This window comes from Palaemon carinicauda, chromosome 31, assembly GCF_036898095.1.
Source record: "Palaemon carinicauda isolate YSFRI2023 chromosome 31, ASM3689809v2, whole genome shotgun sequence".
Taxonomy (NCBI): Eukaryota; Metazoa; Arthropoda; class Malacostraca; order Decapoda; family Palaemonidae; genus Palaemon; species Palaemon carinicauda.
In genome coordinates, this window is record NC_090755.1 from 20,187,640 (window position 1) to 20,214,901 (window position 27,262).

General features: G+C 43.0%; 1 protein-coding gene across 6 annotated transcripts in view; it reads right to left on the minus strand.

Annotated features, from left to right (window-relative positions):
* Positions 1–4,980: 4,980 nt before the first annotated feature.
* Positions 4,981–27,262, minus strand: part of LOC137624333 (helicase domino-like) — a 211,839-nt gene continuing 189,557 nt past the window's right edge. For 5 of the 6 annotated variants that reach the window (XM_068355013.1, XM_068355011.1, XM_068355015.1 and 2 more), the window contains 3 exons: positions 15,527–15,760; positions 13,504–13,674; positions 4,981–5,716 (listed from right to left, as the gene is read on the minus strand). In XM_068355013.1, the coding sequence (XP_068211114.1) occupies positions 5,393–5,716; positions 13,504–13,674; positions 15,527–15,760 (729 nt within the window). In that variant the 3' untranslated portion in view covers positions 4,981–5,392. The remainder of the gene's footprint in view (positions 5,717–13,503; positions 13,675–15,526; positions 15,761–27,262) is intronic. The other variant, XM_068355012.1, reaches the window with a different exon arrangement.

Genomic DNA, 27,262 nt, shown 5'->3' on the forward strand with positions numbered 1-27,262 from the left:
AAGTTTTGGAAAGAAGTGAAGAGAGTAAGGAAGGCTGGCTCAAGAATTGAAGAGACAGTGAAAGATGGAAATGGAAGGTTGTTAAAAGGAGAGGAGGCAAGGAAAAGGTGGGTGGAATATTTTGAAAGTTTACTGAATGTTGAGGATAATAGGGAGGCAGATACAATTGCTGTTGCAGGTGTTGAGGTGCCGGTGATGGGAGATGAGAATGAGAGAAATTACAAGAGAGGAAGTGAGGAGAGCACTAGACGAAACGAGAGTAGGAAAAGTATCTGGTATGGATGGTGTGAGAGCTGAGATGTTGAAGGAAGTGGGTGTGACTGTACTTGAATGATTGGTGAGATTGTTTAATATGTGTTTTGTGTTGTCAATGGTACCAGTATATTGGGTTTGTGCATGTATTGTACGACTATATAAGGGTAAGGGAGATGTGCTTGAGTGTTGTAATTCAAGGGGTATTAGTTTGTTGAGTGTAGTCGGAAAAGTGTATGGTAGAGTACTGATTAATAAGATTAAGGATAAAACAGAGAATGCAATCTTAGAAGTACAGGGTGGTTTTAGAAGAGGTAGGGGTTGTATGAATCAGATTTTTACAGTTGGGCAGATGTGCAAGAAATATTTAGCAAAAGTTAAGGTGTATGTTGCGTTTATGGATCTGGAGAAAGTGTATGATAAGAGTTGATAGGGAAGCAATGTGGAATGTGATGAGGTTATATGGAGTTGGTGGAAGGTTGTTGCAAGCAGTGAAAAGTTTCTACAAAGGTAGTAAAGCTTGTGTTAGGATAGGAAATGAAGTGAGCGATTGGTTTCCGGTGAGAGTGGGGCTGAGACAGGGAAGCGTGATGTTGCCTTGGTTGCTCAACTTGTATGTTGATGGAGTGGTGAGAGAGGTGAATGCTCGAGTGCTTGGACGAGGATTGAAACTGGTAGATGAGAATGACCTTGAATGGGAGGTAAATCAGTTGTTGTTTGCCGATGATACTGTACTGGCTGCAGACGCTGAAGAGAAGCTTGGCCGATTAGTGACAGAATTTGGAAGGGTGTGTGAGAGAAAGAAGTTGAGAGTTAATGTGGGTAAGAGTAAGGCTATGAGATGTACGAGATGGGAGGGTGGTGCGAGGTTGAATGTCATGTTGTTTGGAGAGTTACTGGAGGAGGTGGATCAGTTTAAGTACTTGGGGTCTGTTGTTGCAGAAAATGGTGGAGTGGAAGCAGATGTATGTCAGGGAGTGAATGAAGGATGCAAAGTGTTGGGGGCAGTTAAGGGAGTAGTAAAAATAGAGAGTTGGGCATGAATGTAAAGAGAGTTCTGTATGAGAAAGTGATTGTACCAACTGTGATATATGGATCGGAGTTGTGGGGAATGAAAGTGACGGAGAGACAGAAATTGAATGTTTGAGGTGAAGTGTCTAAGGAGTATGGCTGGTGTATCTCGAGTAGATAGGGTTAGGAACGAAGTAGTGAGGGTGAGAACGAGTGTAAGAAATGAGTTAGCAGCTAGAGTGGATATGAATGTGTTGAGGTGGTTTGGCCATGTTGAGAGAATGGAAAATGGCTGTCTGCTAAAGAAGGTGATGAATGCAAGAGTTGATGGGAGAAGTACAAGAGGAAGGCCAAGGTTTGGGTGGATGGATGGAGTGAAGGAAGCTCTGGGTGATAGGAGGATAGATGTGAGAGAGGCAAGAGAGCGTTTTAGAAATAGGAATGAATGGCGAGCGATTGTGACACAGTTCCGATAGGCCCTGCTGCTTCCTACGGTGCCTTAGATGACCGCGGAGGTAGCAGCAGTAGGGGATTCAGTGTTATGAAGCTTCATCTGTTGTGGATAAGGGGGGAGGGTGGGCTGTGGCACCCTAGCAGTATCAGCCGAACTCGGTTGAGTTCCTTGTCAGGCTGGGAGGAACATAGAGAGGAGAGGTCCCCTTTTCTGTTTCATTTGTTTGATGTCGGCTACCCCCCAAAATTAGGGGAAGTGCCTTGGTATATGTATGCATGTAATTATTTTGCCAAATTACTCCAGCCAGTAGAAGAATGTCTGTTCTCACTGACGGCCAAATTCAAAGTGAGGAATCGTGGGGGCTTCAAGGCCACCTGTTTACAACTTATATAAGTTTAACTGCCATGTACTCCAACTTTGCTGATATTCTATCCTATGTAAAGGATGAGGGTTTATATTTGTGTAGGAACAAATAAGAACTGGTTATTAGGCAAGTACAGTACTGTACTTACCATTAGAAAAAGCTAACAATGACTGGCTTCGCTAAAAAAATCAGCTGTAGGATCTGGCAACAAGAAAACTACAGCAATAAACTGCCAGATAAAGCCTAAGAAAACTAATCTGGGATTTTCAGAACTAGCTATTGGTTCATTAAGCCAACATACTAAACTGACAGTTAAACCCTTAAATAAAACCATAATTTGTGCTTTTATCTCAGGCTACAAACTCTCCACTAATTAATCGTCGTCGGCGCCCAATCGTGTCCGAGTATTGGGTTCTGTCGTTAGCCATCAGCCTCCTATCTGTGGGGTGGGTGCTTATGTCTGATGTGGCTGTTAAGTCCTAGTCTGTGGTGGAAGAGTCGCGGACAGCGTTCACAAGGGAGGGTAGGTGGTGGTCGGGGCTGTTCTAATCGCTCTCTCCTTCTTCTCCTCCTCTCCTCGAAGTCCACGGTGCCATGGTGTACTGTACTCCTCCAGGTTTTCCTGTCCCTGGCTGTTTCTTCCCATGAGGAAGGATCGATGTCAGTTAGAGCCAGGGTGCGCTTTAGTTGATCTTTATAGCACATTTTCGGGGCTCCTCGTGGTCTGGTACCCTGGGTCAGTTCTCCGTAGAATATTTTCTTTGGGAGCCTAGATGGATCCATCCTATGCACGTGTCCTATCCAGCGAAGGCGGTGGTGGATGATGGTGGCCTCCACGCTGGTCAGCGAGGCACGTTCTAAGACTTCAATGTTGGTGGTGTGGCTCTCCCAGGGGATTTTCAAGATCTGCCTCAGTTTCATTTGTTGGAAGCGTTCTAGGTTTTTAAGATCGTTTCTATATAGCGTCCATGTTTCACATGCATACAGGAGCGTGGAGAGGACTACTGCCCTGAACACCATTATTTTGGTGGTCATTGTCAGTGCGTGGTTGTTAAATACGCGGCAGTTGAGTCGGCCAAAGGCGGAGTGGGCTGCCCTGATCCTGTTCTCCACGTCCTTTTTGCTTATGGGAGCTGATGTTAGGATGCTCCCTAGGTAGGAGAACTGGTCCACCTGTTCTAACGGTTGGTCATTCACTATGGTATTGAAGTTGGGGAGCATCAGTCCTGGTGGATGTTGGACGAGGGTCTTGGTTTTGTCTGTGTTGACTTGCATCCCAAAACGTTCGTAGGCAGAGTTGTATGCATCAGCTAACGACTGCAGGTCCTCTGCCGTCTGACCTGGGGTGGCATTGTCGTCAGCATACTGCAGTTCTCACACTGCACACAAGGTGGTCTTGGTTCTGGCACGGAGTCTAGCGAGGTTGAAAGCGCCTCCATCCATGCGGAAACGTAGGTCGACTGAGGGTGTGTCTGGGGGAATCTCGTTGAGCATTGCTGCGGTGTATAGCGAGAAACACGTCGGGGCCAGAACACAGCCCTGCTTCAGGCCGCCGTTGATGGGGAATGGGTCTGAAAGAGAGTTCTGGTGGCAGACTCTCCCAACCATTCCGTCATGGAGGGCACGCACCAGCTTGACAAAATCGGGTGGGCAGCCATATCTTTTGAGGACAGCCCACATGGCAGATCGAGGTACTTTGTCGAAGGCCTTTTTCAAATCCCAGAAGATGAACATTATGAGCTGTTGTTGTTCGAGGCTCTTCTCTTGTAGTTGTTGCGCACAGAAGATCATGTCTATGGTCCCGCGGGAAGGTCGAAAGCTGCACTGGGACTCTGGCAGGACGTCTTCTGCGAGAATAAGGAGGCGGTCAAGGAGAATCCGAGCGAAAATCTTACTCGCGATGCTTAGTAGTGATATTCCCCGGTAGTTGTTACAGTTCTCCCTGTCTCCCTTCTTGAAGATGGTAATGATGTTTGCATCGCGGAAGTCACTGGGGGGGGGGGGGGTCTTGGTCTCCCATATTTTCAGTATAAGGAGCATCAAACGGTTCCTCAAGCCGGGGCCACCGTGAGTGAGGAGCTCCAACGGGATGTTGTCTGGCCCTGGGGCTTTGCCGGGCTTCATGCGCTGCAGGGCCTTGTTGAAGTCATGGATAGAGGGTGGTAGTGCCATCCAGTGACGGACGGGATGCTGCGGGGTCATTCGCAGGAGATCGTCTGGGGTGTCTGCTTGGTCATTGAGGAGGTTCTCAAAGTGAGACCTCCACCTGGCCAGGATGCCCTCACTGTCGGTGATGGTCGTGGCCCCATCCGCGTCCTTCAGGCTGCCCACTGATGACCGTGTGGGACCGAATATTTCCTTTGTTGCTGCATAGAAGCTGCGCAGGTCACGTTGGTCAGCGAAACTCTGTATTTCTGCAGCTTTTCTTTGCCACCAGGTGTTCTGGGCTTCACGGATACCTCTTTGGCAACCAGCTTCAGCCACCTTGTGAGCACATTTGTTAGCTGCTGTTGGTTGGTTTTCCAAAGTCAGGCGTGCTTGTCGTTTGGTTTCAATGAGAAGAGAGATGGTAGCATCATTCTCATCAAACCAATCCTGCCGTTTCTTGGTGGTGTAGCCTAGTGTTTCCTCCGCGGCACGGGCCATGGCGTTTCTGAGGGTGGTCCAGTGGTGCTCAACAGTGGCCTGACCCACAGGGTCTGCGAGGCATTGTTCGCAGGCCTCCTTGTAGTTCTGTGCCACCTGTGGGTTGCGGAGCTTAATAATACAGTGATCATTCATGGTGAAACGCCGTATTCTGGTATCAAGTCAGTTCCACTAATTACTGTGTAACCCCTCACTAAATTAACACCCAAACACTATATACATGACTCAATAATTAGGATAATTCAAAATAAAATTGATTTTTGGTTAAATAAAGCATCAATTTATTTACAATGTATATTTATAAATATAAAATTGACTTACAACTATTTACAACAAAATATAATAAAGCTGCTGAACCACAATTCAGTGTCAAGAGAATTTCTGCAACTATGTACTTTGTTTTTCTAACCAAATTTATCACAAGAGAGAGTCTAGGACTATGCAGATATATCACAATAAATCAAAGTAACTTTCTTTTGAAAAAAAGTCTGGCAAAACAGTTTTCGGTTTACCATAATGTGTAATCTATGGATGTGTGGTCAGATTCACTTTTATGACAATGATGTAGGTAATTTTCATTTCCTGTGTAAATATCAATATCCCTAAATAACATACAATACAGAAATCCTTGAATCCTTCTACATCAGAGAGCTTAGTGAAAAAAATTACTGACTATTACTACTACTACTACTGTTGCCATTTCCACCAGTCTGCTGCTGTCCTTGCTGGGACTGCTGTTGTGGTTGCTGCTGAGTCTGTGTCGTCTGTTGTGCCTGAAGAGCTGAAGTCTGAATTCTAACAGGGCTCTGTGTTGGGTTTCTTACAGCCACTGACATGGGTTGCAGAGCCGCAGAAACTTGAGAAAGTATTGGATTTGTAACTTTTACAGATCCGGATTGTAGTGCTAATGTGGAGGCTGAAGAACGCTCACCTGCACTTACTCTGATAGCAGATGCTCCCGCAACACCCGGACCCCCAGCAGACACAACCTGAAAAATAAATATCAATAAGGTCACAAAATTTGAAAAAATCCATATAGACCTAATAAAAGAGGTCTGATGATTTAAATGATTCCAAATTTCTATAACAGCTCTCTCAGGGGATTTTAGAAACTTACCTTGCCATCAAATTTATGATTACTACAGCTATTCTTTGTTTCACTTATGTCAGATATCTAATTTTCATTTTTTTGCAGCACTAGGTAACAACAAATCTGAACATACTTATAACTCAACCCATTGAAATAAAAACTAAAACCAATTCTAATTTTTCCTAGCTATACAAATCTAATAGGGGAAGATTTCAAAATAAGCTGGAATGGCTGTTGAATTGTTGACAAGGAAGCTGATTAATGATAAATAGTGCGAGGGAGAAGCCCAGTCCAGCCTACCCACCTGACTATACACTTTGATCTGAGGACCACAACTGAGACAGACTGAGACAGAGGGGTGGTTGAGATGACAAAAGTAATTTCAAACTATGGTTTATATAGCCAGGAAAAATACAAATCCCTTTTAAAATCTATTTGTTCCTGTGCGTATACAAATCTTTCATCCATTAAAATGAGAAACTTGCTCATGGGAGGGTGAAAGTTTCCTAGAACCAAACTGAAAGATTCTTTCTCTTTACTGGAGAAGTCATCCTCCCTGTTCCAGTATGGGAGCAAGGAATGTGTATCTTCTAATAGCTCCACATTGGGATTCAGAAGCTGTTAGGACCTAGGCCAGCACAAGCTTGAAATGAAGCCAGTACAAGGTCACAAAAATAGGGAGATGATGTCAGAAATATCAAACCAGCCTCCACAAAAGAAATGCTTCAAAAGACAACACCTAATCCTTGCACTTGTAAGGAGGATGGAGGAGTTGCTTCTTGGCAGACATAGTCAGCAAGGAAGGTGCTCTGCCGCATAAATCAGAGCCAATCATTTTTCCTTTCCTCAACACTTATGCCAAATGCACTGCCTTAAAAGAGAGGCATACTTATACTACGAGGGAGCTGGGAATGTTAAAAAAACACTGAGTAGCCACATGAAGGCTTCAAGGGCCTGCAAGCTGCAGAATCGAGGGTGATCCAAAACCTTTGGCTCCAAGTATTCTGACAGGTAAACTAGAGGGCTAACTCTGAGAGACTTGAAGTGTCTGAACACTTTCTCCTTGTTCCTGCTAGGCCTGATGAGAAGGCTACTACACTTGCATGAGAGATCGAGTCCTCTTTAAATAGAACTGCAAGGCCCTCAGAGGACACCATGCATCTTCATGTCTATTTCAATTGGAGGAATAGGGTCAAGAAGATCTTGGAATTGGTGTTCAAGACCAAATGAACACTATTACTCTATAATGCCCTCTTCAAGTTAGCTTGAGGTGAAGGCAACAGTGCCCTGTTGACAAGAATCATCCCTTCCTAGACTGCTTAAAGCTCTCATCAAACTTAGAACACCAACCCGATGAGAGGTAAAAACCCTACTGAAGAGCCTATTTGGCAGAATCAGAGAATGGTGTCCATGATTTGCTGAATGGTGCTCTGATCAGAGAAATACACTCTCTACAGACCATATTTGTAAAGAAACCATCTCTCTTGGGATAGGGAAGGTGGACAAAAACGTTATGCCTTACCTGGATGGTACAGGTACTTAGTTCCCGGAGGAAGCGTTACCTGTTGCTGGTAGCCTATGTCAGAAGTCCTATCTGTCATACCGGGCTCATGGTCTGGTTGACCAAATCCTGGGGAAAGGATAACTGAGGGAGCTCCATTACTCTCTCTTAGAAGAGGAGGAAGGTTGCTTTCATGGGCAATATATTCACTAACCTTACCTGTCTTATGGTGCTGGTGACTGATTCATGTGGGGCCACTCACCTGGAACTTGTCACACTGGGCTAAAGCTCGGCTTGATAGACCTTGAGGGTATCGGTCAGAGGGTAAGCTACGTTACTCCCACTTGGTGGAGGAGTGTGGCTCTCTTAAGGGCAAGGACGCCATGCCTCTCATGTGTCACAGCATGAAAGGGGGAAGGTGGGTATAAGGTCGAGGCTTTGCCTGGCCTATTGAGATTGTGTTGGCTGAAGCCGTTCACCTGCATTCGATCAAAGGCATTAGCTTTCATATCAGGCTCACATCTTCTCAATCAAATCCTAAGGTACTGGTTGATATACAAGAACCAACACTGCATCACAGAGGGAGAGTGACTTCCTTTAAGGGGTAGGGCATTCTACAATTCATAGAGGGAATGGTGAAGGTGGGTGATGCATATGCTCACCACCTAAATCAAGGATCAACTGACTGAACCCTAAGGTACCAGTCAGCGGGTGAGATTTGCCACTCTTTACAGAAGAAGAGCTCTTGGTAGACGGAACTTCTTGCGAGAGGCCTGCTGTAATACTGTGCTACCTTGAGTTTGTTGATATGAGTACAGTACTATGGAAAACTTTCCAGTTGGACAGCATTCCCAGATACTGTATTTCATTCTTTACTCAGGCATTTAGGTGTATGATCAAAGTCAACTAAGATCCTGATACAAGCGAAGTCTCAATCTCAGCCATGAAAGAATATGAAGAGGTTATTCCTAAAGTCCCAAGGTGACACTCAGGTGAATACGCTTGTGAATATCCAAGGAACAAAGGATGCACTTCTGGGATGACTGGAAGACTGCATGCGGTACAAGTCCCTAAAATCATCTAATGCATAGTCTCCCTTTCTGGAGGGTAGGTATGAAATATAATGTTCCAACTTGATATAGTCTAAATTGTCCTCTGTCCCCATGACAACATATGAAGAGTAAACGGAAGAAGACTGGTGAATGGCTGTAGAAGAGTTCCTATGCAAACATCCAAGATTGTTCCAACTCTGTCAACATGTTCAGGGATGGAACCCGGAAGACCAACATATTCTGGAGGAAGCTGCTACTGCTGATACTTGCTGTGTTTAGAGAAGACTGAGGCCTTCCTTAAACCAGAGCCAGTTGTCATGGACACCTCAAAAAGACTAGGCTACGGTTGCCCTCAAAAGGTCAAGGTCCTTAAGAGATCCAGTATGGGAGAAGGAGGAGTCCTGACACAAGGCAATCCCTTCAACTACTGCCTCTACGTCACCCTTCAGACAGGGAGGTAAAGCATCCAGCAACAATCCTATTCACAGCAAAAATGTTTTCTCTATACTAAGTCAAGCAGGCTGGTTATCTGGTGAGAAAACGCGGAACTTTGCTCAGTACTACAGAGTTGAACCCCTTTGAAAGGCAAAGTTTACTACCATGACCGACCTTCAGTTGATTAAACAGTCTAGATGGAGACCATAGTAAGATACAAAGTGCACTTTCCTCTGCAATAAAGCCTTTTGTCATACCACTGGGGAAAGCAAGAACTTTCTAGATTGGCTAGACCGAAGTGAGTATAGGAGGCCCTTGGGTTACATGTGTTGATTTACAAAACGGCTCACACATGGTACTGTACATGAAAATCAGCATACCTCAGTTTCGAGTAACAATGCTTGGTTCATTGATACGAAAAACTACTTGCCGATGCGGAGAAGCCAACGCCATCGCCAGGCCGTGTATTAATGCGTTGCGTATCACTTTAGCATCCGTTAACCATCTTGGCTTATGATATGCATTCAACATTTCTGTGTTGCTCTTTTTGGATTTTTTTTTTCCCCCCTTGCATCAAGCCTGGAAAGCGTAAGGGAGAGACTTCTGATGATAGTGAATCCAAGAAGAGGAAAGCCATTACAATGGAAGTTAAAGTGGACATAGTGAACCAAAATGAAAAAAGGGGAGACCCTACGAACGTAGGTTGTGCGTTAGGCCTTAGTCGTTCTTCAGTTGCAGCTATCATCAAGGATAAACATCGGATGTGAAAGGATCATCTGCCCCTATAAGGGCGATCATTATTACAAAACAACGCAGTGGTCTTATGATTGAGATGGTGCTCTGGTTGGATGACCAGAATCAGCGGGCATCCCAGTGAGCCTTACAGTGATTTAGGAGAAGGCTAAGCATTTGTTTGAGACCTTGAAAAGCCAAATGGGGAGGGGATTGAAACTGAGGAGTTTGTGGCCAGTAAGGGGTGGCTTATGAGATTTAAGGCTTGCGCCAATTTGCATAACTATAAGGTTCAAGGTGAAGCTGCTAGTGAATTCCCTCATGCATTGGCTGAGATTATAAGGGAAAGTGGGTTTTGTGCTGAACAAGTCTTCAATGTGGATGAGACAGGCTTACTTTGAAATAATATGCCAAACTGGACACACATTGCTAAGAAGATGACACTGGTACACAAAGTTGGCAAGGAGAGACTGAGTTTGCTTCTTGGGAGTAATGTTTCTGGCAACTGCAAGCTGAAGCCTATGCTTATGTATCACGCTGAGAATCCCAGCCCACTTAAGGGAATTTGGAAGAGTCCACTACCCGTCATCTGGAAGTTTAATAGGAAGGTATGGGTAACCCTCTTGTTACTTAAGGACTGGTTTTTCAACAATTTTCTGACAGGTTGAGTGCTTTGGAGCTAAAAAGGGCCTAACCGTTAAGGTGCTGCTATTACTAGACAATGCCCATGGTCACCCTACTAACTTAGCTGACTTCCATCCCAATGTCAAGGTGGTTCACTTGTCACCTAACACTACTTCCCTGTTACAGCCTATGGACCGAGAGGTAATTGCTTCCGTCAAGCCTACTACCTATGAAACACAATTGCTATGGCTTAGGAGGCAACAGAGGAGAAAGACATGACCCTCAGTATTTTCGGGAAGTTCTACAACATCAGACATACCGTCAAGAACATTGCTGAAGCTTGGGATGAAGTGAAGCAAACCAACATGAATGGTGACTGGAAGAAGATTTTCCCCCCGTTTGTCAATGATTTCCTTAGTTATGAAGAGACAGTTGAGGCTGTTACCAAGAGGAATGTTAACTTTAGTAAGCAGCTAGATCTTGAGGTCGCTGCTGATGATGTCACTAAAGCTCCTGGCACTGCATGGAGAGTTGTCTGCAAAATAACTCATTGAGCCAGATGAATACAGAAGAGGAAGACACCCTAATCCCAGAGCTCAAAAAATTTATGGCCAAGGCCTTGGTAATGGCAAAGTTTTAAGAACAGGATCCCTGCATGGAAAGGTTTCTGGTGTCCAGGTGTGTCACGGATGATAACCCTCTACCTCTGCAACTTCTCCAGTACTTCTTTCAGCATCTCATCCTGACTCTCCAGCATCTTCCACTTCCTCCTCCCAATGAGCTTGTCTCTTCACCACTTGCAATACCACTTCCAGTGTGCAGGCCTACCATAGGAATAAAGGTAAGGAATTGTTATATGCATTACTCATTATCAACTAGTACTGTTTTAGTGTAGGTACACTATTGTACTGTATAGCATACAGGTATTTGTATGTAATGGGTACAGTAAGCAAATTAGACATATAAAGAACGTATAGATGTTCGTATGTACGCACGTAGAATATGTTATGTATATAAATCCGACAGAGCATTTACTGTCAGGTTCTAAACTAATTGTATAGTCAAAACGACTCATGACAGCCAAACCTATAAGGACTGAGGGTGCTGTGGTTCTAAGACTGCTTAGACTCGCTGGACTGACACTGAAGAAACTGGACAGACATGAGGTTCTCTTAGGTCAAAGATTTCCAAGCTTTCTTCCCATCACAAGGGACAACTTAATACAAACACTCAAAACCAAAGCTATATCTAGGAATGTATAAATGGATGGTAGACAATGGATCGGGCTGTGACCGGTCTCATTCCATATCTGCGAGACAATCCTTGGCACCACCGGTTGACCAAGATATGAAGCGGTACTATGTACACTTCCCCTGGTGATTGGGTGTGAGTGACCGGCTCAACTTTGTGCTTGTGGAGAGTTGGCCAACAATTATGCACAAGTGCAATGAGGAGGGAGAAATAAAAAAAAAAAATTCACCCACCCTCACTGAATCGGTAAATGGTCGCTCACTTGCTACTAGTACGACAACTTTCATACCTGGATTTGTCTTGCCCTTCCAGAAGAGTAGGACAGCTTTTAATGACTGTGTATCCTTACCCTCACTGGCCTACAGTGCTGGTATTAGGTCCAAGAAGAACTGCTCACCTGCAACAGGTGAAAAGTGTTAACTGTCACACCAGGCTCAACTTCTGATTGACCCCGAATGTAATGTTGACACCATCCATGCCTACCATACAGCGCTGGTGATTGGTCTTGTTGAGAATACTAACCTGCTGTTGAATTAGGCTCATGATCAATAACTGACCCCAAAGGTACTGGTTTCAGAGAGCTTCTTATTGACACAAGGAGGAAGCGTGATTGAAATCATTATCAGTCCAGTGATGGAAATTGGTCCGGGTAGAACTGTTCACCTGCAATTGATGAACCAATAGTAGCTGTTACAGCAGGCCCACAATCCCTAACCAAACTTGAAGGTACAGGTTGCAGTGTGAGCTCAGCATTCGAGAAGGTGGCGTGATCAATATCCCCTTCAGCTTGCTGTACAGTACAGGAGATAACATCTGTGTTGAACTATTCTGTAACTGATGAAACAGTTGAGGCTGTAACACCAGGCTGATACTTAGCTAACCAACCCTGAAGCTACCAGTTGGTGGGAGTGTTTTGTACAGTACAAAGCGGAGTTTTAAGGGTAAGGAATAATCCTTTATGTCACAAGGAGAGGGAAAGTTGGGTGTTTATAACCCACACTCCCCTAGCATACAATGCTGGTGTTCTTTCTCGGTAGGATTGCTCACCACCTACACCCAGTGTGACAGTGGTTACTGTAAAACATGCTCACACTGCTTGACAGACCCTGAAGTTAGTGAGGGAGTTCTATTACTTACACCTGAAGGAAGAGAGATTGTTCAAGTCCCAGGGAATTTTTAACAAAAGGTTAAAGAAGATGTGTATATATATATATATATATATATATATATATATATATATATATATATATATATATATATATATATATATACATATATATAATATATGAGAGATATATCATTACTGCCAAATAGTCGTCATGGTCTGGGCAACCAATAACGACTGTGTTCCTTGAGTGGTGGGTGCAAGTTACAAGAGCTTCCTCCCCAGTAACACAAACAACTACACTGCTCCCCTTGTGACAAACCCCCATCCAGGGCACTGGATAGTTGTAACAGGGGGAGCACTGAAAATACTCACTGCACAAAACCACCATGAGACAAACTTGCAGTGGCAGGTTTGCTAGTCATTACAATACAATGTTCATTATTGGACACGCAGTTATAGGCAACGCTTGGTCAGAACTAGGTAATTCCCTCACAGACATATGATACTACTAGAGCGTGAGGCGAGTTACACTCTGAGTAGAGTACATTCATTTTCTTCCTAATCGAAAGAGAGTGAACAACACTAATAAGGGGAGAAGACTGCATACAGTCTGCCCTTAGAAAAATGTACACACATGAGTATTCACAAATAAACCATATGCACTTGTCTTGCCTTTTGGTGCACGTATGCTGTCCAGTGAGTGATCAACAAAATACAACAAACCAAAGTAAGAATAAGATACCGCAGTGAAAGAGCACACCACAGCAACAGTACTAGTTGCAGCCAAAGTCAAAAGTGAGTAGTGTGTGAGATGTGTGGTTGGGGCTTCCCTCTTCCACTATCTGTCGTTAACCAAATACCCTGCTAATGATTCAACAACAAATCAAGCTCGTGCTGAATCCATCAATTTTAAAAAATGAAAGGTTTATATATACAAACAATAACATTACAAAGTAACCAGCAAGTTTATAAGCAATAATTACCTGTATAGTTTGTTTTATGGATTGTTGTTGTTGTGATGATACAGTCATAGGAATCAGCTTTGTCGTGTGAGAAGTGGTAATGCCTTGTGAGCCAGATGTGGCAACACTTGTTCCTGCTACACTTCCACCAGCTACAGCTTTCCCTACTACAGTACCACTCACAGTACCACCCTGGAAAGAAGCCAAATATTATTGCAGTTACATATTTGAAAAAATAATGATGTGGAGTACTTGTAAATGTCTGTACACAACTGATATCAAGTCCAAGTCCACATGAATTCCTAATAGCTTAGAAAGCCTTACCTCTTTGACACATTGTGCTGTTTCCCTTTATCATCATGAACAATTTTTATATCACTTTCCTTTTATGGGATGAGATGTAATATGACTTCTTAACATTTCTACCCTGCAAATTTTCTGCCCAAAAACATATATCTTCAGATTCTAAAACTTTCTTGGCTTTTTAACAAGTACTTGTCCTTCTACTTCCTAATCAACCTTTTCTGAAGATATATGTTTTTGGGCAGAAAATCTGCAAGGCAGAGATGTTAAGAAGTCTTAGTGCATCTCATCCCATAAAGGCAAAGAGTGATATAAAATGGTTCATCCTACTAATATCACAGTAAAAATCTCCTTTGAAGTAACTCGGCTGTTTAGATATGACAAAATTAGCAACCTTCATTATTCAAAATGTGCCACCACCAATTAGAATGTAGTCCATTCCCCGTGGATGCATTCAAGAACCAAAATGGTCTCTTTCTTATCCTAGACAGCAAAGAAGGTCAGGTACACCCCCATAGGAAGGAAAACAACCATTGGCAAAATCTTGATGCAAGGTAGGTATGAAGAAATATGTATGGTACTCAGCCACCGACAGTTCTTAAGATGGTGGGGGATTGCCTTCATAAATAACTGATATCTTATCAGGAGAACAAAATGCAGGCACACATGAGCAGCTAATATAAAATTGATTATCCACTTCCTCTCCTTAAGAAAACCCCTATTTATCATTGGAATTAGTAGATTAGGAAAATTACAGCAGCAACTCTGAGAAGTTCTAGGCTCTGGACAGGAAGGCAAGGTCTACATATTTTGCTTGGACAGGAAGGCAAGGTCTACATATTTTGCTAAGAAAAACTACTTCCTCATCATACAGGTAGTTTAATTAAAATTCTTCTCTGAAATTAAGCCATTTGAAATATTCCCCTCTGGCTGCTATAACAAAAATTGACACTTGATACAATTAACAGAATACAGACTAGTGTAGACCTCACAGAAAGGTTAGTGCTTTCCAGTAAAAAAAAAAGTTGTGAATTAATTGAGTGGCCTATTTGTACCAACATGATGCATTTCCTTCAAACTACCTAATATGCAGGCTTACAAGAAAATCAACTTTAGTACGTTCCTCATTTTGTTAATTTCCAGGGTCCAGTGGAACTGACAAATATACGGTAAATTGTGGCCTTTTTAATTTCTGGCATGTAAAGGTTAAAGTGTCTAGTTTCAATTCCATTTTAATCAGAGTAGATGCTCACTAGAATGTTAGCCGGGCATGCCCAACCCGCCGCTGTGGTGTCTAACCACAGCAGTGGTATCTCTTTCAATGGAAAAATTACTGCCATTTAAAATAAACTTTCATTTACCACTACTTAAGTTTACACAAGACACTTTGGTTAGAAGTTACTAACAAAATTTAAGCATCAAGAATTTCCTCTATCCTTGTACTTTATCAATTTTTCTCTATCAAATATGGAATACATTATAATTTGATTGACCATTTAATGAGCTGTTTTTTTTTTACTGAATTATCACATCTCTAAATCTTGTATAAATCCTTATAATTGAATTTCCTAAACTTGATATCATAATGAACTTCCTATTATTCCTTACTGGTAAATATCAAGCTGATAACATGGATACTGGCTAATTTAACTATCCTTTACTTTTGATTCTACCTAACTTCTAAATGTCAAATCATAAATAAAAAAAATATATGGTGTATCATCTAATATTAAATACACACTTGGGTAATATGTTGAATAGACTGCTGTGGCACCTGTTTCAAAACTTGCTGAATTTGCTGCATAGTGACATGAGACATTTGCTTCTGGCCACTTCCCTGCACAATCTGCACGGTACTGAGTTGGGAACTTCCAACTGTCTTACTTCCAAGCTGGAGCCCCACAGGACCCTTAACACCTACTAGTGACCTTTGCTTGGCCAATATTTGCTGTTGTAAGGGAATGTTTCGTACAGTCTGGAAAGGAATGAATAAAAATTACTTTGCGGTATTTGGATGTGTAGGAAAGCTAATCCATTAAATCAATTATTCTAAACCATACATTCTCTCGAAATGTGGCCAAACTTACACAAACAAAAATCCTAAACTAATTACTAACAAGCCTGAACTATAATAAGATAAAAGACAAGAACTGAAATATTGTGTGTAACTGACACCACAAACTGAAACAATTAAGCTTTAATGGCCATTGGTAATTACACTATTCTTGACTTAAAGTTACGAGTCTTAGTTTCAAAACAAAACATAGCAAAAATTAGCAGGATATTAATTTAAGGTCTATCTACACATCATGGATGTCAATGACAAAAATTTCTTGTGATAAGAAAAAATTAAATTACAGTACTTTTACGGAAATTCTGCAACAATGTTTCATTATATAAAACCCCAAAATAATTTCAAAATCATATAAACAGAAATTGTTTGCCACAGTATGCTCCTAGAAAATTATCTTTTGAAGGAAAAGACTAGCCATAGGCAAGTACTGGTACTAAGGAATTAAAATAAAATCAGATTCTTTCGTTGTGTAATTTGAGAAGGTGAGGCTGGGAGCAAGAAAATAATTGAAATACAAAATGAAATTTTAAAAGAAACACCATACTTGCATTGAACAATTTTCAATGGAGTATGGTGTAATTGAGTTTGTCAAAGGCTCATAATAAATTGAAAGATGAAAATGCTGTTAGGTTTGAATCAATATAAGCATCAGAACCCAATGCTGTACAGTATACTATATAGGCCAGTAACTCGAGATGTTTGCAATAATACACTTTTAGACAGTGTACCACTTTTATTACAGAATTGTAGGTGACTATAACAGAGTAAGAGTCCACACTGTTAAGGGTATTCCCATAATGATCAGCATACTAGATGAAAGGACTACCTTTGGTAATTTCATGAACCCACTATTAAAACTATGTAAAACTGAATTTAACTTGAAATTGGTAGCCAAGGCTTCTATATCATGGGAATTAGCCTCATATTGTTAGCTTTCTCATGGGTCATGTAATCAGATGTCTCGAGGTAACTCATCAATGGTCCATACAAAATCTTGTTTTCACCTTCTCGATTGATGGTTCATGCTGTAGACACAATCTTCGCTTACCTAAGAAGGTGTTGGTCCTAATCATTCTACACATGGCCTAAAAGTGACAGAATGGCAAAAGGGTCTCCTGTTTTTGTATATTTGGGCCTTATCATTAAAGTTCACAGCAAAATGTCTATGAAACTAGCTTACTTGCTTGACAGTGTGTATATCACTAACTTGATATGAAAACATAATAGTAAGAAGTTTATGGTGTGTAAGATCAGTTGAGAAAGTTAGTGGTTAATTTGAAACTTAGCAAGACTTCAGATAAAACTACCTATATCTATGGCTAATAAATGGTTTTCCCAAGGCTTTCTTATCAAAATGTTTTCAAAGCTGCCACAATTTTGATAAGGAGAAAAAGTTTAACCCATGAACATGTGATTGAGGTAGTTTCTCCCAGCTGGAGTGCTTCCTAGGGAGGTCTACCAGGAGTCTATGGCCTAAATTCACAATTGTTATGACCAGCAAAAAATTACTTATAAATATGTTCCTGTACTTTGGAAACTTTCCTATATTTTTTTCTGATTATTTGAAATTGAAGTTGTCAAAGCCATGCATGAATATCTCAAACTTTAATGGTGCTCCATCTCACAGAGCTACGCAATATATAGCCAATCTGAATAAGTATCTAATTGAGGTGCTCCACAATTGCCATAGCATCTCAAAGTGACTGAAAGCCATTCTGACAATACATCTCCGTTCTACTTAAAATATCATGCAGTATTTTTTGGGTATTATTTCATCTACATTATGGCCTTTCTAGGAAAATCTCTAAGGCCAAGTGCCACTAACTTCAAGATTCCATAACAACCTGAAGTTTCAGATATACCACTGTGATTGTGTTATTGGACATGCCTCTAACACGTCAGATTTTAATGATCTAACTGATCAATTCAGGATATAATATGGCAAACTTCCCTGTGATGACTAGCTTTATGCAGCCTGAAAGTCTAAGAGGATAGAGCCTAACCTCTTGTGAACATGTCTGTGAACAGAATTTATGGAGCAGGATGCACTAACACTAATACTGTCTAAGTTCTCAGTAATATTCCACGAAAATAAACATATCCTTGGGTGGCTGTTAGGCTGAACTGAATTTAACCGAGATCTAAGTGCTGTCATAGTTGAAAATCAATCTTGAACGGGCAGTATGGAACTATTTTCTTTGGTATTCTAGTAGCCATCCTGTCTTTGTTGGACAAACTATGGTCAGAATGTCCATAACCAAGCTTAAGTATTAACTGGAAGTCTGTTTCAGTGTAGAAATTCCGTAGGACTGGACTCATTCCAGTCTTCTAGGTACCTGTGGAGTGGTGACTTATCGCATTCATAGGTACCCAGATTGCTACTGGAGCCATAACTTGATAAAAAAAAAGTGCCTCCATTCTCAATGGAAGCAAAGGTACCTTACTTCCCGGACTTTGGATTAACAGAAACATAAAATTCTGTATCCTTAGGTTCACTGACATTAAAAAAAACTATTTTTTTAGATGAACTGACAAACTATAGTAAAAACTCCATCTTAAATGGGATTTATACAATCAAGTGTAGGAAACTTAAAGGGGAGAACTATCTCTTTGCTTAATTGAAGTGATTCTACTTCTCGATAAGCACCCCTCATGGTCACAAAAGGGGACTGCTGTCTTCTGGGATTAGTCCTTAGAAACAAGCCCAATCTGGATGGCAAAATAAGAGTTTCTTGTTACCTTCCCTCCTTCCTCTTTGATATATCCCCAAAATGTTAAACAACAGCCCTAACAGTGGCCTAGTTAAGTCCATAGATTTCAGTATTGACTTTGCACTCCAAAAATAAATGTAAGTATGAAGGTGGACAGCATCCCTCTCCTAATGAAGAAAATATTTTAATTATAAAAAAAATTTTTGAATATACTTACCCGGTGAATATATATAGCTGCAACTCTGTTGCTCGACAGACAAAAAAACAGTAAAACTCGCCAGCGATCGCTATACAGGTTGCGGGTGTGCCCACCAGCGCCAACTGTCGGCCAGATACCATACTCGATGTAAACAAAGACTCAATTTCTTCTCATCCCACTGCGTCTCTATTGGGGAGGAAGGGAGGGTCATTTAATTTATATATTCACCGGGTAAGTATATTCAAAAATTTATTTTACAATTAAAATATCATTTTTAAATATTTAACTTAGCCGGTGAATATATATAGCTGATTCACACCCAGGGTGGTGGGTAGAGACCAGTTAAATATGTTTACATCGTTTAAGCTAAGAGTTTTTATTCCATTTTGGAAGTTATCAATATAACGAAAACAAAATAAATAGGTACCTGGTAAGGAAGTCGACTTAGACGATTACTCTGCCTTGTAAGTACGTCTTCCTTACGGAGCCTCGCGATCCTCTTAGGATGCTGACAGACCCCTAGGAGCTGAAGTATCAAGGGCTGCAACCCATACAACAGGACCTCATCAAACCCCTAATCTGGGCGCTCTCAAGAAATGACTTTGACCACCCGCCAAATCAACCAGGATGCGAAAGGCTTCTTAGCCTTCTGGACAACCCATAAAAAACAACATTAAAAACATTTCAAGAGACAGATTAAAAGGATATGGAATTAGGGAATTGTAGTGGTTGACCCATCACCCACTACTGCACTCGCTGCTACGAATGGTCCCAGTGTGTAGCAGTTCTCGTAAAGAGACTGGACATCTTTCAAGTAAAATGACGCGAACACTGACTTGCTTCTCCAATAGGTTGCGTCCATTATACTTCGCAGAGATCTATTTTGCTTAAAGGCCACGGAAGTTGCTACAGCTCTAACTTCGTGCGTCTTAACCTTAAGCAAAGCTCGGTCTTCCTCACTCAGATGTGAATGAGCTTCTCGTATTAACAATCTGATAAAGTATGACAAAGCATTCTTTGACATAGGCAAGGATGGTTTCTTAACTGAACACCATAAAGCTTCAGATTGGCCTCGTAAAGGTTTAGTACGCTTTAAATAGAACTTAAGAGCTCTAACAGGGCATAAGACTCTTTCTAGTTCATCGCCTACGATCTCCGATAAGCTGGGAATATCGAAATATTTAGGCCAAGGCCGAGAAGGTAGCTCATTTTTGGCTAGAAAACCAAGTTGCAGAGAACAAGTAGCTTTTTCCGACGAAAATCCAATGTTCTTGCTGAAGGCATGAATCTCACTGACTCTTTTAGCCGAGGCTAAGCATACCAGGAAAAGAGTCTTAAGAGTGAGATCTTTTAGGGAGGCTGACTGTAAAGGCTCAAACCTGTCTGACATGAGGAATCTTAGTACCACGTCTAAATTCCACCCATGCGTAGCCAAACGACGCTCCTTAGTGGTCTCAAAAGACTTAAGGAGGTCTTGCAGATCTTTATTGTTGGAAAGATCTAAGCCTCTATGCCGGAAGACCGATGCCAACATGCTTCTGTAGCCCTTGATAGTGGGAGCTGAAAGGGATCGTCCTTTTCTCAGGTATAAGAGAAAATCAGCTATTTGGGCTACAGAGGTACTGGTCGAGGATACAGAAACTGACTTGCACCAGTCTCGGAAGACTTCCCACTTCGATTGGTAGACTCTAATGGTAGACGCTCTCCTTGCTCTAGCAATCGCACTGGCTGCCTCCTTCGAAAAGCCTCTAGCTCTCGAGAGTCTTTCGATAGTCTGAAGGCAGTCAGACGAAGAGCGTGGAGGCTTTGGTGTACCTTCTTTACTTGCGGCTGACGTAGAAGGTCTACTCTTAGAGGCAGACTTCTGGGAACGTCTACTAACCATCGAAGTACCTCGGTGAACCATTCTCTCGCGGGCCAGAGGGGAGCAACTAACGTCAACCTTGTCCCTTCGTGAGAGGCGAACTTCTGCAGTACCTTGTTGACTATCTTGAACGGTGGGAATGCGTAGAGATCCAGATGTGACCAATCTAGGAGGAAGGCATCTATATGTATTGCTGCTGGGTCCGGGACTGGAGAGCAATAGATTGGAAGCCTCTTGGTCAGCGAGGTTGCAAAGAGATCTATGGTTGGTTGACCCCAAGTGGCCCAAAGTCTCTTGCACACATCCTTGTGGAGGGTCCATTCTGTTGGAATTACTTGCACTTTCCGACTGAGACAATCTGCTATGACGTTCAAGTCGCCCTGGATGAACCTCGTTACTAGGGAGATGTCTCGATCTTTTGACCAGATGAGCAGGTCCCTTGCGATCTCGTACAACGTCAGTGAGTGGGTACCTCCTTGTTTGGAGATGTACGCCAAGGCCGTGGTGTTGTCCGAGTTTACCTCCACCACTTTGCCTCGAAGGAGATACTCGAAGCTTTTCAAGGCCAGATGAACTGCCAACAGCTCCTTGCAGTTGATATGCATGCTCCTCTGACTCGTGTTCCACAGACCTGAGCATTCCCAACCGTCCAGCGTCGCGCCCCAGCCCAAGTCCGATGCGTCCGAGAAGAGAACGTGGTTGGGTAACTGAACAGCCAGGGGAAGACCCTCTCTTAGGTTGATATTGTCCTTCCACCAAGTCAGACAAGACTTCATCTTTCCGGAAATCGGGATCGAGACCGCCTCTAGCGTCTTGTCCTTTTTCCAGTGGAAAGCCAGATGGAATTGAAGAGGACGGAGGTGTAGTCTTCCTAGTGATACAAATTGCTCCAGGGATGACAGCGTCCCTACCAGACTCATCCACAGCCTGACTGAGCAGCGTTCTTTCTTCAGCATCTTCTGGATGGAAAACAGGGCTTGATCTATTCTGGGGGCCGACGGAAAAGCCCGAAAAGCTTGACTGTGAATCTCCATCCCTAAATACAGAATAGTTTGGGATGGGACCAGCTGCGACTTTTCCAAATTGACTAGGAGTCCCAATTCCTTGGTCAGATCTAGAGTCCACTTGAGATCCTTCAAACAGCGACGACTGGAAGAGGCTCTGAGAAGCCAGTCGTCCAAATAAAGGGAGGCTCGGATGTCCGATAAGTGGAGGAATTTGGCCACATTCCTCATCAGCCTCGTAAATACGAGAGGAGCTGTGCTTAGGCCAAAGCACAGGGCCCGAAACTGGTAGACCACATCTTCGAAGACGAATCTCAGAAAAGGTTGGGAGTCTGAGTGAATGGGGATGTGGAAGTAGGCGTCCCTTAGGTCTAGCGAGACCATCCAGTCTTCCTTTCTGACCGCTGCTAAGACTGACTTTGTGGTCCCCATGGAAAACTTCGTCTTTGTGACAAAGACATTCAGAGCACTGACGTCTAGCACCAGTCTCCACCCTCCTGTCTTCTTTGATACTAGGAAGAGACGGTTGTAAAACCCCGGTGATTGAAGGTCCGAGACTTTGACCACCGCTCCCTTCTCTAGCAAAAGAGACACTTCCAGTTTCAGGGCTTGTCTCTTTTCTACCTCTCTGTACCTGGGAGAGAGATCGATGGGGGACGTCACTAGAGGGGGTTTGCGTACAAAAGGGATCTTGTACCCCTCTCTTGAGTAACTTCACAGATTGTTGATCTGCGCCTCTCTTCTCCCAGGCTTGCCAGAAGTTCTTGAGTCTGGCTCCTACTGCTGTCTGAAGTTGCGGGCAGTCAGACTCTGCCCTTAGAGGACTTGGATCCTTTCCTCTTCCCTCGCTTCCCTTCGGCACGAGCACCTCCTCTGCTGGAGGCTCTGCCACGAAAGGGCGGAATAAAGCGAGACGCTGGAGTGTCTAACCTCGGTCTAGCAGACAATGAAGGCAAAGGGGGAGCTTTGCGAGCCGAGGACGCAACTAGATCGTGGGTGTCCTTCTGAACTAAAGATAGGGCAATTTCCTTTACCAAGACTTCAGGAAACAGGCACTTGGAAAGGGGAGCAAAGAGTAGCTCGGATCTTTGGCATGGCGTCACTCCAGCAGACAGGAAAGAACATAGAGACTCTCGCTTCTTCAGGACTCCGGACGTGAATGAGGCGGCTAGCTCGTTGGACCCATCACGGACGGCCTTGTCCATGCAGGACATAATGAGCAAGGAAACGTCCTTATCTGCAGAAGAGATCTTCCTGCTCAGGGCTCCTAGGCACCAGTCTAGGAAGTTAAAGACTTCGAAAGCCCTAAAAATCCCTTTAAGAAGGTGGTCCAGGTCCGATGGTGACCAACAAATCTTCGAGCGTCTCATGGCAAGGCGGCGGGGAGAGTCTACAAGACTTGAGAAGTCGCAGGAACTCCCAAGCCGAGAACTTCTCCCGTGGCATACCAGACGCTCGATCTAGACGAGAGTTTAGATGGGGGAAAGGCAAATGCTGTCTTTCCTAAACTCTTCTTAGTCTCTAACCAGTCTCCCAACAGCCGCAAAGCTCTCTTGGATGAACGAGAGAGAACGAGTCTAGTAAAGGCAGGTGTGGTAGCAGGCACGCCTAACACAAACTCTGACGGCGGCGAACGAGGAGCCACAGAAACAAAGTGGTCAGGGAACAACTCCTTAAAAACAGCCATGACTTTCCTAAAGTCCAATGATGGTTGAGTTGCCTTAGGTTCGTCAAGTTCTGAAGGTTGATCCTCTTGCGGTTCAGCAACGTCCTCATCTGATAGTTCCTCATCCGAAAACTGATGAGGAAACGGCAACGGAGTGGGCAACGTTTGGCTCGCTGAGTCCGGTCGCACTGGTGCATGCGTGACGGATCAGGACGCAATGTCATGGAACTGCTGCACAGTCTGTGAACTGTCAACAACCATGAGTGCGCGAGGACGCACAGTGTCCACCCGAGACTGTTTAGACCGTCTGGGTTGTGCAGTCAACACCATACCGGGTTGCGGAGGTTGACGCACCGCGTCAAAACAAGTCACCTCTGATGGTTGTTGAACGTCCTGAACGTCAACAACCACCTCCGTGCGTCGCCTAACGTCAACGTGCGGCTGGCAAACCACACTGGGTCGCATCGGTGGGGGTACAACCTCAACTGGTAGACGCGAGAAAGTAAACTCAGCGTCAACAGGACGCACAACAGACCGCTTGGATGGTTGTTGGCCAGAAGGTTCAGCAGCAACCTTCTCCGCATTGAAGTCCTCCATCAAGGACGCAAGCTTGGACTGCATGTCCTGTAGCAATACCCATTTAGGGTCTACGGCAGCAGGTGCGGCAACAGACGGGTGAGCGACTGAGGTGGTACCGCTTTGCCCTTCTTAGGCGGCGAGCAGTCATCAGATGACGGCAACGAGTCCGAACTGACCCAGTGGCTACAACCGGGACGTTGGACTTGTCCTGAAGGGACCGACTTACGCTTCAAAGGTCGTGAGACCTTGGTCCAAAGTTTCATACGAGAAACACCTTCGGACGACGAGGTAAAAACGGGCTCTCTCGTCTTACGTTGGTAGGGGCGATCTTGGGGAGATACGCCTGATACCATAGAGGGAACGTCTGTTCGCTGATCAAAGCCTCTCGAACCCATGCGTCGTACGACATTGCTTCTCCCCTGGGCTTGGGAGCTTGCAAGAGGTCCCGGACTAGGAGGACGACAGGCACGAACAGACGAACCCTCAAGCGCAACACTGTTCACAACACTTTGAGAAACACTAGGCACTTTATCACTTCCCGCGGCACTTTGGCACTTTAGTTCCTTAACATCCGCCATGAGTTGATTGCGGTCACTTGCAAGGGACTCAACTCTCTCCCCCAAGGCATGGATAGCACGCATCATGTCAGCCATCGATGGTTCCTGAGTGCTAGGAGGGGGGTTAGGAACAACCACTACAGGGGAAGGATTAGGTTGAGGGGCATGAGGAGAGGAAAAATCTACCAACCTAGAAGAACTTCTCCTTACCCTATCTCTCTCTAGTCTGCGTGTATACTTCTCAAATTCGATAAAATCGAATTCCGAAAGGCCCACGCATTCCTCACACCGATCTTCCAATTGACAGGTTTTACCCCGACAATTGGAACAAACAGTGTGAGGGTCGAGAGAAGCCTTTGGAAGACGCCTATGACAGTCCCTAGCATTGCATTTTCTAAACTTGGGAACTTATGAAAGGTCAGCCATTTTGAATTGGTCAAGGGAAAATTCCAAAAAACGATCTAAGTCATCAACAATGAATCCGATACAAAAAAGAGTTCAAGGATTTATTTGAAGAAAAACCCTGTACTGCGAAAGCTCATAACCAAATTAAAGTACTTCACCAAATATGATGGGAAAAACTCCAGGTTTCAACAGCGAGTAAAGTACGTCTTGTCGACACGTCGACAGAGAAGAAATTGAGTCTTTGTTTACATCGAGTATGGTATCTGGCCGACAGTTGGCGCTGGTGGGCACACCCGCAACCTGTATAGCGATCGCTGGCGAGTTTTACTGTTTTTTTGTCTGTCGAGCAACAGAGTTGCAGCTATATATATTCACCGGCTAAGTTAAATATTTAAAAAAGCCAATTACATTATTAAAAATGTTATATCTAAACCAAGAGAACCAAAGGCAAGCAATGGAATAATCCTCATGATAAAGAAATCATCGACTGAAAAATACTTCTATTAAGAAGCGTTAGGCATCCTCGAGGCACACTTCAAAACTATGATACCTTTCCAAAATAATGTATTCTGAAGCAGTAAAAGTCAAGAACAGAATAGGGAAGGCTAGAGGAGAGGGTTTTTGTGATATAACATAATAAATACTATTAGTAAACCTTACCAGTCTAAAACTGGGGAGACAGAAGTGTAGAGAGAATATAAGCTTGTCAGAGTCTGTCAGTACTCAATCATCCACCATTGCTTCAGAGAATGGAAGGGTAAAACTAAATATCTTCTGTCTTAAACCATGATATGAGTTCAGCCGCTCTGGCATCTCCAGAGTTAAATCACATTTTCACTTCCTGTCAAAACACATCTGGTGTAATTAACTGGATCCCACAACATTGCAGGTGAAGTAGAGCATGCCTTCAAACTCTTTCTGCGAAGAGTTTGGGGTATCTTGAAAAAAATTGCTAAAGATGGTGAAAAAAGTGGACATCGACACGTTTTCCCTTTATAAGATCTTCGCTCTGGTAACCAAACACTTATCTAAAGAACGTTTTCTGCTTCGAGTTGGTGTCCCAAGGTGTTGAGTAGTTGCAATTTTTATAACCATAGCTGGAGCTGTGGTCAAAGCTCTGATCATGGAAATAATTCTAATAATACAGTAAAGGTTCTACTAAGTCTGATTCTAGGGAGACAGGAATTGGTCTGGTCTTGAATATCTTGGTTAAGAAAATGAATTGCCCATGGTCATGGGCCTGCTTCTTGGAGCAGCTTTATTCTAAACAAAGAAAAGACTGAATTCTAAGACTGGGGTATTACTGAAAGGCTGAAATACAGTAGCTCCGTTCCTCAGTAATGGAGTTGATTACATCCTTAGAGCTAGAGAGACTTGAATAAATAAAGAGTTTCAGATCATTGTCCTGGAACCCCTCACATTTTTTGTACTGGAGCAAAAAGGGTTATTAGTATCGGAGACATTTATCTTCTTGTTGCCGGAGCTGAACAGGTGGTCAGTATTTGTGGTTCTGAACACCTTATATGAACATCCTGTTTTTATCAGATGCACAATATTTAACTAAATTCATTCTTAAATACCAAAAACACACACGCACACACTCTCTCTCTTTTTTTAATGGTGCTGAGGTTGAACAGGACTTAGGGCTTTCTTGGCAAATACATACCACAAATGTAGCTACAAAATCTTATTTAAAGCTTACAGCACAGGGATATATCTTTTAGACTGAGTAGGAGTAGACTTAGAGACAGCTCAAAAGTGGCATGAGCTGCGCTAGGAGGCTCAGGGTTCAATACACCCTAGCTCAGGTTGGTACTTCTTTGGAGTGGCAATCCTGAGACTAATTCTGAGTACCTTGAGACAAACAAACAGTCACTAAATAACTGAAAACAATAGAAAGAAATATAAAGCAGCACAAACAAAACTGACATTCAGAGAGAAGCCTTCTTTCTAAAGTCATTCCCCCACGACTGGATTAATGTTTCAGTTGACTGTATTTTCAAAGGTGAAACTTGGCTAACATATTTGCTACTGACAAGTAGAACACAAAAAACACAGGTATTTATGTTCTAGCAAATTTATACATAAATCTACCTTTCCAAAAAATTACATATCATAAAAATACTCAAAACAGTGTAGGGAAGGTGTAATAAGAAGTGGAATACTGGTAAAAGTCAAAACTGATTTATAAAAAAATATTCAATAAACAATAAGAAATAGATTGTTATTCAAGTAAATATACAAGAAATGACAGTGAACAAGAAAAGGGCACATCTTTCTCAATGTAAACAGAAAATAAACATTCAGCTATATTGGGAAAATTGCTAACAATAAAAATTTTAAGCCAATAAAAGCACAGGAAGAAGGTAGGAAGTGAAAGTTTTACCTTAATTCTCAACTCAACCTAAAGAAATGCCA